At 42.6% G+C, this 15,052-nt stretch overlaps 1 protein-coding gene across 1 annotated transcript; it reads right to left on the reverse strand.

Annotated features, from left to right (window-relative positions):
• Positions 1-6,927: 6,927 nt before the first annotated feature.
• On the reverse strand, positions 6,928-14,403 carry LOC144482799 (extracellular calcium-sensing receptor-like). The gene is made up of 5 exons (XM_078201669.1): positions 14,122-14,403; positions 11,859-12,692; positions 11,421-11,648; positions 7,919-8,042; positions 6,928-7,835 (listed from the first exon to the last, which is right to left on the reverse strand). The coding sequence occupies exons 1-5, from the start codon at positions 14,386-14,388 to the stop codon at positions 6,928-6,930; spliced, it is 2,361 nt and encodes a 786-aa protein (XP_078057795.1). The 5' UTR covers positions 14,389-14,403.
• Between the last annotated feature and the right edge of the window lie 649 nt (positions 14,404-15,052).

A 15,052-nucleotide genomic window follows, 5' to 3' on the forward strand; every position in this document is an offset into this window, starting at 1 on the left:
AAGAATACATCATATAAAGATCGGAGCTGTATGGCATGTGATCTTAATGGGGAAAACGATGTCTTTTGATAAAATTAGCCAGCTGTAGCCAGTGCAAAGTGTTGTTTGATTCGCACTAAGCCAACTGAAGGGTCTGTTTATTTCTTCAGAATAAACTCGACTGACCTGAAGTAAATATGCCTTTCTTTAAGCATTGTTTTCGAAATCACGGTTATTTTAGAGAAAGAAGGAGAAAGAGAGCAGCCAAAAACCAGCACTGAGATTGAACAAAACAAAACATCTGTTTCTAAAGCATAACTAAATTAGATATTATTATTACATACAAGCAGTCTCCAGCTACATCAACAACTTGGCCATGAGAAAGTTTGTTTGCCTTACGTTGTACTATCAGAGAATGCAGTTAAGTTTCTAAGTTGGACTCAGAATTCCAAGCTGATGAGGCCAAATTAGCTTAAATTAACTTAAAGCATAGCACAATTAATTACATTGGGCAAAAATACTTCGCACTGGCGAAAGCCATACAAACATCGGGGGAAAAAAACGTGGACGAAGGTATTGCCCACCATACTAAATGAGATTAAGGGTTGCTACAAACCGAACGACCGGATTAACCCCTTATGAGCTAATGACAGGACGGACGATGCAATTACCAGAAAGCATCGTAACAGGTGGGACCGATGTAGGTCCACTAAAAGATAAAATCAGGAAATATGTTTTGGAACGAAGCACCCAACTAAAAGGGATGCATAAATCGGTAAAAGTCAATCAAGAAATAAGAGATGCAGAGAGAGCTTGAAATGCTCCCTGACAGTCCCAACAGTGGGATGTCCTCGTAAAAATATTACCTAGCAAATCAGGGCTTGTACAAAAATGGAATGAGCCGTATGAAGTTATAATTAGTGGAGATATCTGTGCCTGTATATACTCAGTTGAATATGCTGAAATTAATTGGAAAATATGTGTCAAAGACTACTTTCCTGGAGTCTATTTTCACTTCTTTATTTCCTAGTTTATAGGCAGTAACCAGTTTCTCATCCTCCAATGCCATGCCGAAGTAATCCTTGGAAGTATCTTTGTTACCCAGGTACAAAACAAACAGATCCAATTGCAAACATTGACCTACAAGCAAGCTGAACGGGTTCGCGGGTTCGCAGTGTCGCGCATGGGCGATATAGCCTTTGGACCATTGTATACCGGTCGCGTGGGATATTAGTAAGTGATAAGATGCTTTTCATGCTGCTTCTCATGACCCTGGCCCTGTTAGCCATAGCGGAAAAATATAGATGGAATTATGAGAACTTAGGGATGGGACACAGTGAACATCTCTGCAATGATGACTCTGTCTATTGTATGAACACCTTCGTGTATATGTCTTATCTGCATGCATCACAATCGAACCTGAGCAAGCGCTGGGTCTGTTCACACATTCCCATGCACGGATGAAAGGGAGGAATTCCCTTACTTCCTATCCCTTTATCAGCTCCAGAAGTAATTGAATGAGTTTTAAATCAGAATGGAACCCAGAAAGGGTCAAGGAAACTGACATTTAAAACCCCTTCGGGTACCACTATGCAGGGTATCAGCAACAGTGATGTTGTTTCAACGCTAGGGGGCGGAGGGGGCAGTTTATCGTCCTTTAAGAAGAATTACCAGCCCAGCTATGACAGATCAGATTCCCCACCCTACTTCATTGTGAAAAATCAACAAAGGGGAGCTATCTGCCTGACAAGAAATGGAACCATACTTGTTGGTCGTAGCTACTGTATACAGCAGATTGATATCACTGATGACGCTGAGGCCATGATACAGGTCACAATCCAGTGCCCCATAGCCACCGTCCCGGTTAGCCTCTCCTCCACTTATATGAGCGAGGTGACTGCATATAATGGTACCTATTTTGTCTGTGGAAACAATGCCAATCCGTGGCTTCCCTGGAATTGGACAGGATCGTGTTATTTGGCATACGCGGTGCCTGACATTCACCATTACACTGACTTACGGGACCACCCCGAGATACACCTGCTTAGGGCTAAGCGAGCCAGTAGTGAGAAAGAACGATTCTGCATGATAGCCTACCCATTTTGTGGGATGGCAAAGGCAGCACAGGAACTTATACAGATGGCCTCAACCCGAGAGAACGTTGCAAATAAGACTAGGGATAGGTTCGAGGAGGTGAGCACGGCCATCTCTGAAATGTCAGCAGAGGTCGTAGCTATTCGAACTATGGCGTTACAGAACTGATTAGCACTCGATTATGTGCTAGCCTCCCAAGGAGGAACATGTGCTATAGTTGGCTCCGAAAGTTGTACGTATATTCCCGAAGCTTCGGAGAATATAACTCGCTTAGCAGATCATATTAAACAAGTAGCAAAAGCAATACAGGATGAGGGGAACCAATATCATGATTATAACCCTCCGGGCTGGCTGGGGCAATGGTTCGGGTCGTGGGGTTCATACCTGATGCATGGATTGATTGTATTAATTGTAATTGTAATTACTTGCTGTGTTTGTATGGCATTATTGAACGCCTGTTGCAAAACAGTAACAGCGCGGATTATGACGGTCGCAAGTGTACAGGCAGAGGGGACAGACCTCCCGACTAAGGAGCGAGGCCCATTCCCCGATAACATTTGGTTCTGAGTTGGTCATAGGGGCCATGGGTAGACCACCTGGCACCCGACCAAAAAGGGGGGAGTGAAGTCGGGAATGGGTTGATAAACTTCCAAACCCAAAGTGTCAAAGTGACCTCTGTGATATTTAGAGCTTGTATGGGAAGTGCTGTAGAATTCATTGTTTTGGTTAGAATTCAGTGTTTCTTACATTCGGACCAGATAAGGGAAAAACGTTGTCTCCTGAATGTATGTCAGATTAACTTGTTTGTGCAAAACCTGTGATATTGTTTCAAGGCAATGACGAACGATCGCGGCCTTGGAGATTGCTCATACAGCGGGAATCTGTCTAACGAGAGGTACAAAACTCTGTTCTTAACTCATATTTGATGAGAAGGCTGGGGTCCACTGTTAGGAACATCACTTCTCCCACAATTGTGAAAATAAACCTGCACTTTGATCCACTAACAGTGTCAGAGGTTTTTTTTTACCTACAACAGAGGGGCCTGGACAGAGTGGGTAGGGCGCAACTATTCTCCTTAGTTGAAGGGTCAGTCATGAGGGGACATAGGTTCAAGGTGAAAGGCAGGAGGTTGAGAGGGGAAGTTAGGAAAAACCGTTTTACTGAGAGGCTGGTGACGGTCTGGAATTCGCTACCTGGGAGGATTGTGGAACTGAGCAACCTCACATCCTTTAAATAGAATCTGGAGGATCACTTGGTACGTCATAGTCGATGTTGTTCCTTTGTTTAACAAGGGTCACAGGGATAATCTTTAAAATTACAGGCTGGTGAGCCTTACATCAGTGGACGGGAAATTTGGAAAAATATGGATTTATAGGAACATAGAGATAGGAGCAGGGGGAGGCCACTTAGCCCTTTGAGCCTGCTCTACCGTTCATTACGATCATGGCTGGTCATCCAACTCAATAGCCTAATCCTGCTTTTTCCCCATAACCTTTGATCCCATTTGCCCCAAGTGCTATATCCAGCCGCATCTTGGATACATTGAATGTTTTGGCATCAACTACTTCCTGTCGTAATGAATTCCACAAGCTCATCACTCTTTGGGTGAACAAATGTCTCCTCACCTAAGTCCTAAATGGTCTTCCCTGAATCCTCAGACTGTACCTCTGGTTCTGGACTCCCGACCCTCGGGTACAACGTCCCTGCAACTAGACCTGTTCGGAGTTTGTAAACCTCTATGAGATCCCCCCTCATTCGTCTGAACTCCAGCGAAAACAATCCTAACCTAGTCAATTGTTCCTCATACATCAGTCCCGCCATCCCCGGAATCAGCCCGGCAAAACTTCGCTGCACTCCCTCGAGAGCAAGAACATCCTTCCTCAGAAAAGGAGACCACAGCTGCACACAATACTTTGATGTGGACTGCTCCTGTACTGGAAACCTCTCGCAATGAAAGCCAACGTGCCATTTGCCTTCTTTACTGCCTGCTGCACCTGCATGCTTACCTTCAGTGACTGGTGCACAAGGACACCCAGGTCGCGCTGCATACTCCCCTCTCCCAAGTTACAGCCAATTTACAGGTAGTAATCTGCCGTTTTGATTTTCCTTCCAAAGTGAATAACCCCACACTTATCCAAATTATTCTCCATCTGCCATTGATGAGCCCACTCACCCAGCCTGCCGAGATCATTCTGAAGGATCTCTGCATCCTCGTCGCAGTTCACCCTCTCACCCAAGTTGGTATCTTCTGCAAACTTTGAGATGTTACACTTCGTTCCCTCATCCAAATCATTCATATATATTGTGAATAGCTGGGATCCCAGCACCGATCCCTGTGGCACACCACTAGTTACTGCCTGTAAATTTTAAAAGCACCCATTAATTCCTACTCTTTGTTTCCTCTCTGCCAACCAGTTTTCTATCCATCTCAATACACTTCCTCCAATCCTATGCGCTTTAATCTTGCATGATAATCTCTCATGCAGGACATAGTCAAATGCTTTCTGAAAGTCCAAATATATCACACCGATTGGTTTCCCTTTGTCAAGCGAGAGGCATCATGGCTTTGTGTGGGAAGTCCTGTCCCACAAATTTGATTGAGGTTTTTGAGGAAGTGACAAAGATCATTAACGAGGGCATGGCAGTGAATGTTGTCTGCATGAACTTTAACAAGGCCGTTGACAAGATCCCTCATGGTAGGCTGATAGAAAAAGGTGAAGTCACACGGGATCCACGGTGAGCCTATGATGCCATGGGGGAAAATCGGGCAGAAAGTGACAATGTAATGGAGGGCAAAAGGGGTTAGTGACGACAGGAGAATAGTAAAAAGATGTAATGGAAAGTCGAGCACAGATCAATGGTAAACTGTTTGTGGCAGGCTAAAGTGAGAAAACAAAGAAGATTCTTTAAAAAAGAAAGGCGAAAATGAAAAGGGACAAAGACATAGCACAAAGGAGGAGGGCAATCAGATGTATATGGGGAAAGCGGCGCTAAATACAAGATAAACAGCCCAACGTAATCGAGGGAGCGAGAAGAAGAGCAAATTGATCTACCGCTCGAAGGGAAAATGGACACACCAAATTGGCAGAGCCTTCCGATTAGGCATGTTACAGCCTTCTGGGCTCAACATTGAGTTCAACAATTTTAGACGACGAATATTCCCCTTCATTTGACCCGCTTTTTGTTTTTATTTCCTTTGCTTGTCCCATACAACCCTTCCCCTACTCCTGCCCCACAGGGCCATCTGTCACTTGCTCTTCAGTTTTGCTTTACTGAGCACCGACTTTGTTCTCATGTTAGCAAGTTTTGCTAACTTGCCTTTATGCAATATTAGCATTTATTTAGTCCTTAGTGCCCATTAACAATCATTTGTCATATGTCCACTGCATCTTTGTCATTTTTTCCTTGGCGCCGATCAATCCCTGACCTTCCATTCTGCCCCACCTTCTCAACCACTTCTCAGCATCTACATAATTCATTGCATATCTATCCCCGTTCGGATTTGAAGAGTCTCAAGGACTGGAAACATAAACTCTGTTTCTCTCCCCACAGACACTACCAGACTTGCTGTGTTTATCGAGCATTTTCTGATTCTACTTATGATTCCCAGCATTCCCAGTATTTTGTATTTGAAAGAAAATATAATGTGCTGGGTACATGAGAAGGGGTGAGTCCGATACGTCTCGCTTTCCATTAACGGCACAAGTTAAAATTACGGCTCCACGCAATTACGCAGCAAGTTCTATCTGTGAAGCCAGCTCCAGATCCAACTGGAGCAGTCCTTCCCCTTGTGGGCGAACTTGCTTCAACAAAATTAGATAAAGGGCAATAGGGTTGCAAGGGTGTGGATTGCAACTGTCATTTCTCCTTTCCAATAATTCAGGGGGTCCTTCCATGTTTTCCCAAGCACGCTGTGATAATTTCCGTCTAAACATATCGGAAGGACTGTACCTCTAACAGGAAGCACGCACAGAACAGTCTGGGCATATTGAAGTATCTCTCATACCTACAGGGGGACTTAAACAGCAACAACTAGGATTTAATGGTCATTGAGCGAACAGCTGAGCAAATCAGGCTTGGTTTCATGCTAGGTGAAGCGGCACCGTGCCACAGTGGTTAGCACTGCTGCCTCACAGGGACCCGGATTCGATTCCAGTCTTGGGTGACTGTGTGGAGCCCGTACGTTCTCCCCGTTACTGCACATGTTTCCTACGGGTGCTGCGGTTTCCCGCACAGTCCAAAAAATGTGCCGATTAGATGGATTAACCATGCTAAATTGCCCCTTGGGATGCGTAAATTACCAAATCGCAAGTGGTCTTTGATTGGTGGGGGCGCTATTATGGAGAATGCATCAACTGATTGCGATTCTCCATTGCAACACCTCCACCAATCAAAGACCACTTGCCAACCAATCAGCACTCTTACTATACAGTATGACCCTCATATTGATCTTCATGCAAAGCGTCCTGAGGAGCCAAACATTAAAAGTTTCGACATGTCTCTTTTTATCAGTGCAATTAATTGTAGGGAGTTGAACGAAAATCGCCATTGAGTCAAGAGAAGCATCAGCTTGCTGTAGGTGCACAGCCTGCACGCGGAATATTTTAACCCGACACAGCTCACTCACAACAGCAATGCCATTCACCTACACACGTTTGAGTTTACACACATGTGCTGTATAATGCAGCATGCATAGTTGAACATAGCTTTAATGACAATATGGAATCCTGTACATCCATTTCTCTGACGCTTTACAAAAGAAAGTGAATGCAAGCTACATTAATTAAGCAAAGATTATTCACATTGATGTAATAGATGGCACACAATACAAGAGAAATAGCTAAAGGTTCAGAGTTATTGTGAAGTCACTTTGCCCATCATATTTTTTTTCGTGTTCGCCTCTGGTTTCAGTAAGATAATATGACACTTAGGAGCAAAAATACAGACAAGCAAACCAAAGCTTGATGCCCAGATTGCAAATACTTCGACTGCCACAGTGTACTTTCCAGGAGAGCTGACATAAGCTGGGATAAAGGTTATCCAAACAGCGCAGAAGATCAGCATACTGAAAGTTATATACTTCGCGTCGTTGAAATTATCTGGAAGTTTTCGTGCAAGGAAAGCAAGCACGAAGCAAACAGTGGACAGAAGACCAATATAGCTCGACACAACATAAAAGGCTTTTAAAGAACCCACATCACATTCCAAAATAATAATGTCTCTGTAATAGGTCATGTTTTTCAATGGATAGGGAGGTGATACACTTAACCAGATCGCACAAACTAAAGCTTGAAGAAATGTCAGGACGAACACTCCGATTCTCTGTTGCATAGGTCCAAACCAGTTCATCACATTGTTATTGGGAAGAGTGGCTTTAAATGCTATCACAACAAGAATAGTTTTCCCCAAAATACAGGAAATAGAGAGAACAAATACAATACCAAACGCAGTCCGACGCAACATGCAAGACCATCCTGTTGGCTCTCCAATGAAGGTAAGTGAGCACAGGAAGCAAAGCATTAGTGCGAAGAGGAGGAGGAAGCTGAGCTCCGAATTGTTAGCTCTAACGATTGGAGTTTCTCGATACTGGAAGAATATAGCAGCTGTAGCCAGTGTAAAACCGACTCCCACTAAAGCAAGTGACACTAACACAAATCCCAGAATCTCGCCAAAGGAAAGAAATTCAATCTTCTTGAGAACGCACCGATCTTTTTGTTGATTGGACCAGTATTCCAAAGGACACTTCATGCAATCTGCGGAATCTGAAAGAATAAAACATTTTTAACGCGAAAATTACTTGTGGTCAAAGAATTAGTGAGTGTACCCTAAACTGATTTGTACTGACCTGTGGTGTTGCTAATCTCACCATCGGCGCATTCTGCACAGTCAAAACAGCAGATCGGTTGTCCTTTCCTGTTGACCTTTCTTGTTCCGGGAGGGCACGGTTCTGTGCAAACGGCACGTGGAATCTGAAGAAACATAAAGAATGTTTACTTCTGCCGTCGCATCGGATCGAAGAACGGCTCTGTACAGAAGAAGCACCAGGCTCCTTGTGAACGCGCCCGCTTTTTAACGGGTTGTTCCTTCTCCGTTTTTCCCTTGTGCTTATGTTTCATTCCCTTCAAGTAACCGATGTAATTCCTTTCTGGCAAAGTTACTGCTCAATCTCCTTACTCTATCATTTCAGGCAGTGCAATGTTGACCACAACAACTCGCTGTTGTCGCCGCCCTTATAGCCTCTGAAAAATCACTTCAAATCTGAAAAGTCGTGCGGCCTCGAAACGTTTCTCTCGCCGCAGAGGCTGCTGTACCTGCTGCGGGTTCCCGGGATTTTCTGTTTTTACTTTAAATTTCCGGCAACCCCAGCATTTTGCTTTTACGTTTCCTTAAATATCTGTTAGCTTGTAAACGACACTTGACACTTGATGCTGTTCCTCCGTAAACCCCTCATGAATTGCATAACCTCTATCGAGGCTCCTCTTATTTTCTATTCTAAGAACAGAGTACAGCTTTTCTAATTTCACCAAATAACTGATACCTCTCATTCCCAGTATAATTCAAATAAATCTCTTCCGAGCCCTCGTGAGACCCTGGACGTTTTGTTTTCGATACAGCGATGCCAACAGGTGAACACAAAGAAAACTAAGAATTGCTCTTGGATGATCTGTTTTGGTTGTTTAAGAAGACATTATATATTTGTACCCATGTTCCTGCTTCTTTGGGATTTCTGTCAGAGTAGCACAAACTCAATTAATATTTGCCGGTTTCCATGTGGATATTGCAAGTGAAAAATGCACTTAAACATATTCAGCTGTTTACTTCTATTTACAAAGCAGAGAAGCATATGTTTTGATCCAACGGCCTGTAACGCTGTTAATGTTCCCCAGGATCCTGCTCCTATCCCCTCTTATTCAAATATCCTATTCGGTTATTCTTCATGTTTTAACTTGCTTTCCATTAAGTGCATTTTTGCCATTAAATTCTATCCCCATTTGCGTTTTGCATATTCCAAACGCTGTCTGCGTAATTTAACATCTATACCTTCTGGACTCTAATGATGTTATTCCCACAGGTTGAAAAGTCTTCCGCTTATTTTCTACTCGAAGAAGAAAGTACAGCTTTTCCGTATTCTCCAAATATCTGATGCCCCTCATTCCTGCTATAATTCTAATAAATCTCTTCCACACCCTTGTGAAACACTTGACATAGTGATGCAAACATCTGGACACAATGTATGTTGGTAGTTAGCAAACTAAGAATTGTTTTTAGATTATCGATTGGGTTGTTTAAGAAGAGAGGATATTTTCTATTCATGTTCCTGTAGCATTGGATTTGTGTCAGAGATGCACAAATTCAACTAACATTTAAACAAGCGCAAAATACTGCGAATACTCCCCAAAATACTGGGAAGGTGATGGCCTCGTAGTATTATCGCTAGATTATTAATCCAGAAACTCAGCTAATGTTCCAGAGGACCGGGTTTGAATCCTGCCGCAGCAGTTGGTGGAATTTGGATTCAATAAAAAAAATCTGGAATTAAGAATCTGCTGATGACCATGAAACAATTATCGATTGTCATAAAAACCCAGCTGGTTCGCTAATATCCTTAAAGGGAGGAAATCGGCCATCCTTACCCACTATGGCTCACTTGTGACTCCGGAGCCACAGCAATGTGGGTGACTCTCAACTGCCCTCCAAGGGCAACTGGGGTTGGGCAATCAATGCTGGCGAGCCAGCGGCGCCCATGTCCCACGAATGAATAAAAAAAATGAATTCCGGAATCTGAAACAAAAACAAAAAATGCTGGAAAATCTCAGCAGGTCTGACAGCAGCTGTGGGGAGAGAATAAAACTAATATTTGTCGGCCTCCATATGTATTTTGCGAAACAAGACTGCACATAAACATATTCAGGTGTTTACTTCACCAGAATACTGGAATCACATTGTTTTCTGAAGAGCGAATTTTGGCCAAACCGCGGACAATTTTCCATTGCTTGGTACTTGCTGTGAAGGGAAATTTAAAGCACCACCGTTCGTACATATTGCCCAATTGACCAATCCGCTGTTCATTTGAGGAAAAGTGTAAAAGGCAAATAAACACAGATGAAGTTTTCTACCAAATCATTAAATTATCGCCTTTCAGTCACCTCCAATCCTCCAACATTGAGACACTGTTGACAAGAGACAACGATCCATTTTGTTATAGAAGAAATGTTTGCTGTAAGCATTGATTAGAATCAGTCGAGTTCAGTGAGAACATGCAGATAATTAATGTATGTGAGGGAGAAGGAAGCTTTAGGGTGGAGATCCTCGGCCGATTGGGATAATTTGCTTCAACATTTCCATTCAATGAAGTTGCAGAATTATTTTCAAGTTCACCATCGTAATTATTATCTGACAACTCTGATTACTGAATTGGATAAGAATATTGTGCATTGTTCATAATTACTACGACTGATGCCGTCATGCCCATTCTGGCAAGCAACAGCCAACGTGCAAATATTGGAGAGTTAACAGATAGAAAGAAATAACAGCAACGTTGTGTATGACTCCTTTTGCATGCAGTTACGTCGAATGCAAAGCAGAGAAGCATAGATTTTGGCCCAACGGTCTGTAACGCTGTTAATGTTCCCCAGGATCCTGCTCCCATCGCCTCTCATTCAAATATTCTATTCGTTTATTCTTCATGTTTTTAACCTGCTTTCAGTTAAATGCACCCTTCCCGTTAACCTCTATCCTCACTTGCGTTTTGCAAATTACAAACGCTCTCTGAGTAATTCCCACATGTCGAACGATCTTTCAACAGTTTCAAGCTCACACATAATGCTGAAAATCCTCCACCATGACAGCCATCATCCTTTTCTTTCTCTATCAAAAAGAACTGAACATTGTTCAAAATATCCTGCCAGCTATCACTTCTCAATATTGGAATATGGCTCCTCGCTGAAAATCCAAAATTAGAAACAATTTGGGAACCAGTGGATAGATTTCGGAGACACATTTGTTTCTACAACAAGGTTATCAGCGAATGAAAATGCGTTTCAACAGTTTATTGAAGTTATTTACTTGAATTAACTGAAACAGTAACAAAATAACAACCAATGTCAAATGATGTGGAGGTAGGGTGGATAGGAAAAAGAAAAGACAGAAAACTGCTTCTGAAATGGTTTCGAAAGTTACTTATTTATATTAAACCAGGCCAGGTAAGGATAAGCAACAAATACTAACCTTGTCAGCCCCATCAAAATCAAAGCATTAATGAAACACACATATAGTTATTTTAATGCTGTGGGTCGAAAGCTCACAGTTTTACCATGACACATGAAAGTGCATCAGAAGGAACATACCTGATTCTCAACGCCACTCCACACAATATCACCGATATTCAAGTTAAATTCTTGTCCTGAAGGAGCTGTACCATCGTAATGTCCAATGTTCACAACTTCAACTGTTCCCTTCCATGTCATTTGCAAATTAATCAATTCATATGCCGGGACTGGATCACCATTTTCATCAAAGTACACGATTCTCCCAGTTCGATCTGTGAAATTTACTGAATGTAGGTAATGGAGCAGCTGGAAACAGAATAGTGCAAACTATGTAAGTCTTTAACTGCAACGTGGCTAAGCTGCATGTGAACATGTGCAATAAAAATCCACACATATTAACCCAAACCGAAAGGATGGCAATGCAACGAGTAACGATTGAAAACATGATAATATTTGGTCCATGTTTTCTGGATGGGTCTTATCAACGAAAGGTTGCGTCAAATAATATGTCCATACCTGCCAGGGCTGAAAATTGGAAATTTGAGCACAAGTATTATTCACAAATGGTCCATTGCCTTCTTTACAAGATAGCATGTCGTTCAGAGCATGCGCCACCGCGTAGACAGCTGTGTACACGTGGTAAGAACTTCCGTCCATTATCGCCGGCAGATACGCTGTTTGTATTTCTTCCAGCCGCTCCTTCCCTGTGCATTGTCGCATTGGAAGTGCTGAAGCAATTTGCCCTGTCGCATTCTCGGCTTTGAATGAGCACCTGAATGCAGCTTCCCAAAATTTCTTCACGAATATATTATCGGGGAACCTCCAAGGATGAATGCTGAGAAGATAATCTCTGAGTCCGGGTATCTCTGTCCTCCGGGTAGCCAAGCCAATTGTCCCAACCAGAAATCTTTCTCTTTCTTCGGGTGAAACTAAATCTTCAGTAACCCACCCTTCGCTTCCAATCCACTGGATCCCGCTTACATTTTGACGCAAAAATTCCTTTAATAACAGTCGCATCTCTCTGGGATGCAGGAATCCGATCAACACGGGCGTAGTCGCTTGTTTGATTACATGGACTATTTTGGTGATTGTTTCTGCAGGATCCGTCCGATAAAACACTTCAGAGTACGCGATACAAACCCCAAGTTTCTCGGCCTCTTGAATAAATGTTCGCATTCCAAAATTCCCGTAATCAGTGTTGCTCCGAACGGCCCCAATCCAATTCCAGCCGAAAGTTTTCACGAGTTCAGCGAGAAGTTTGGACTGATAGTCGTCACTTGGTATCGTTCTAAAAAAGGTGGGGTATTCCTGTTTATCACTGAGGCAGGAGCAGGTGGAGAAATAACTAATCTGTATATAAAAAGGATGAATACATGAAAACATGTGTTCAGCGTATTTTCAATTACCTATAAATAATTAGCAACCTTTTCGGTGTGAATCATTTGATATAAATAGTATCCTGGAGTTTGCCGTTCGCTGAACTGAACTATCTAAATATTTAGTTGGTTACAAGAGCAATGAGCAGCTGGAAATTCTGCTGCAAGAAACTCACATTCTGTCTCCCAAAAACCTGTCCACCATCTACAAGTCACAAAGCTAGAATGTGATGGAATACTCTCCACTTGCCTGGGTCCGTGCAGCTCCAACAACTAAGAAGCTGGACACCATCCAGGACAAAGCATCCCACATGATTTGTAACCCATTCATCACCTTCATCATCCAGTAGTTAAAAACTTAGTTTATTTTTTACATGTAGGCTTACATTAACACTGCAATGAAGTTACTGTGAAAACGCCCTGGTCACCACACTCCGGCGCCTGCCCGGGTACACTGAGGGAGAATTTAGCATTGCCAATGCACCTAACCAGCATGTCTTTCAGACTGTGGGAGGAAACCCGAGCACCCGGAGGAAACCCAGGCCGACAAGTGGAGAACTTGCAGACTCCGTGCAGACAATGGTCCAAGCTGGGAATCGAACCCGGGTCCTTGGCGCCATGAGGCAGCAGTGCTAACCACCGTGACACCGTGCCACCTACTCCCTTCACCAAGGACGCACAGTGGCAGCAGTGTGTGCCATCTAAAAGATGCATTGCCGCAACTCACGAAGGCTCCTTCCATACCACCTTCCCAGTACAGGACTTCCACCACTTAGAAGGATTATAGCAGCTGAGAGGGACACCACCACGTGTAGCTTCCCTCCCAGCCACACGCCATCGTGACTCGGAATTCTATCGCTGTTCCTTCTCTGTCCTCCAGTTAAATTCTTGGTTATCCCTCCCCCACAGCACCGTGGCTGTACCTACAGCATATGCACTGCAGAAATTCAAGTGCATCACCTTCTCAAGGGGAATTAGGGATGGACAGTGAAAACATTGGTCCAGACAGCAGTGCTCACCAATACTTTAAATATATGTATTGTGAATTATAATATTAAACGTGCAAAGCATAATTGAGATTAATCGAACAGCTTTGAATCTTTTGTTTAAAAATTGCATTTGTCCGCTAACATTTTCCCATGTGAATACTGCAGTTGCATCGGGACTGAATTTTTAAAAATGGAAAATTTCTAAGGCAATCTACGTCCATTCTAATACTGATGTCAATTTTCCGTTCGCTGCATCTTACGGCAAGAACCATAATCAAATACTCAGACTTGACCTGCAAACAACATGGATTTTTTAAAACGTTGCTATTTGTGTGATTAAGCTTCCAGTACGCTGAATAAATTAACCGAATATACTTTAAAAAATTAGTTCATAGAAAATAGTTGACATATTACCATCGGAATTCCAAAAGAGCCAACTGCTCTTGCAGCTGCAATGGAGGACGTGGACATATCACAACCTATAATGGCTCCGACATCGGAGGAACCTTTACACTGAGGGTAATTAATTAGCTCTTGTTCTCCATTGACCAAAGCGAGCGCTGCTTTTGACGCAATGGCGGAGGACGAGCAGTCATCGTAGATTTTATATCCCAGTTTCAAATTCTCAAGTAGAGTTTTGCTCTGGTTTATTTCTTCAAGAGCAAATAGCATGGTCTGCATCAACCGAAAGTTTGACAAGTGAAAACTGTGGAATATGTAAACAAAACACGGTACAGATAATCAAATCATAATTCAATCGCTTGTTGCATCATATAGTTAAGACGCAATAGTTTCTATCAAACAAGGAGACAGTATATTCAGTCTATAAAGACCACAGTTCTCTTTCTGCAATGAGAAACGGCATTCACAAGAAGAGTGGCATTCTGGTGTCATAGCGACACATAAGTGCCTATATTTGCAGTCAGTACATACAGATATGCATATGTATAATGTATTTCGATTAGAAATGTTGTCAGTAGCATTACAGTAAAAACAAATGTGAATGGTCTTGACTCTTCAATGAACATTTTTCGAGGTTTCTATTTAGATACTAAGATTAAACAAATTAGACGTGGTGATATTCAATCGACACAACAATAGGGGATCAGATTAATGCACAGCTAATTTCCCTATTATCTTTGCACTCTTTAAAACTATAATTTTCCATACTGAAGTCAAAGACAGTGCCAAATTCTGCAGTAGGAATAATACCGAGACTCAAGTCACCTTCAATCATAACGGAATAAATCGGAAAGTAATTTCCAATGCGTCCCTGGGTAGTTCCGCATATATATCGGAAAACCTTACTCTGGTTATCTTGCCCTTCTAGAAACTTTGCTATAAA

The sequence above is a fragment of the Mustelus asterias genome, chromosome 3 (genome assembly GCF_964213995.1).
Source record: "Mustelus asterias chromosome 3, sMusAst1.hap1.1, whole genome shotgun sequence".
Classification (NCBI taxonomy): Eukaryota; Metazoa; Chordata; class Chondrichthyes; order Carcharhiniformes; family Triakidae; genus Mustelus; species Mustelus asterias.

Bases quoted from the DNA above. Each gene is read 5' to 3' on its own strand.
- LOC144482799 (XM_078201669.1), bottom strand. From the start codon at position 14,388: ATGCAGACCATGCTATTTGCTCTTGAAGAAATAAACCAGAGCAAAACT. The intron at 11,649-11,858 runs GTATGGACATAT...TTCTGTTTCCAG, and splicing joins CCAATTTTCAGCCCTGGCAG to CTGCTCCATTACCTACATTC. The intron at 7,836-7,918 runs GTCAGTACAAAT...TTATTCTTTCAG, and splicing joins TGAGATTAGCAACACCACAG to ATTCCGCAGATTGCATGAAG.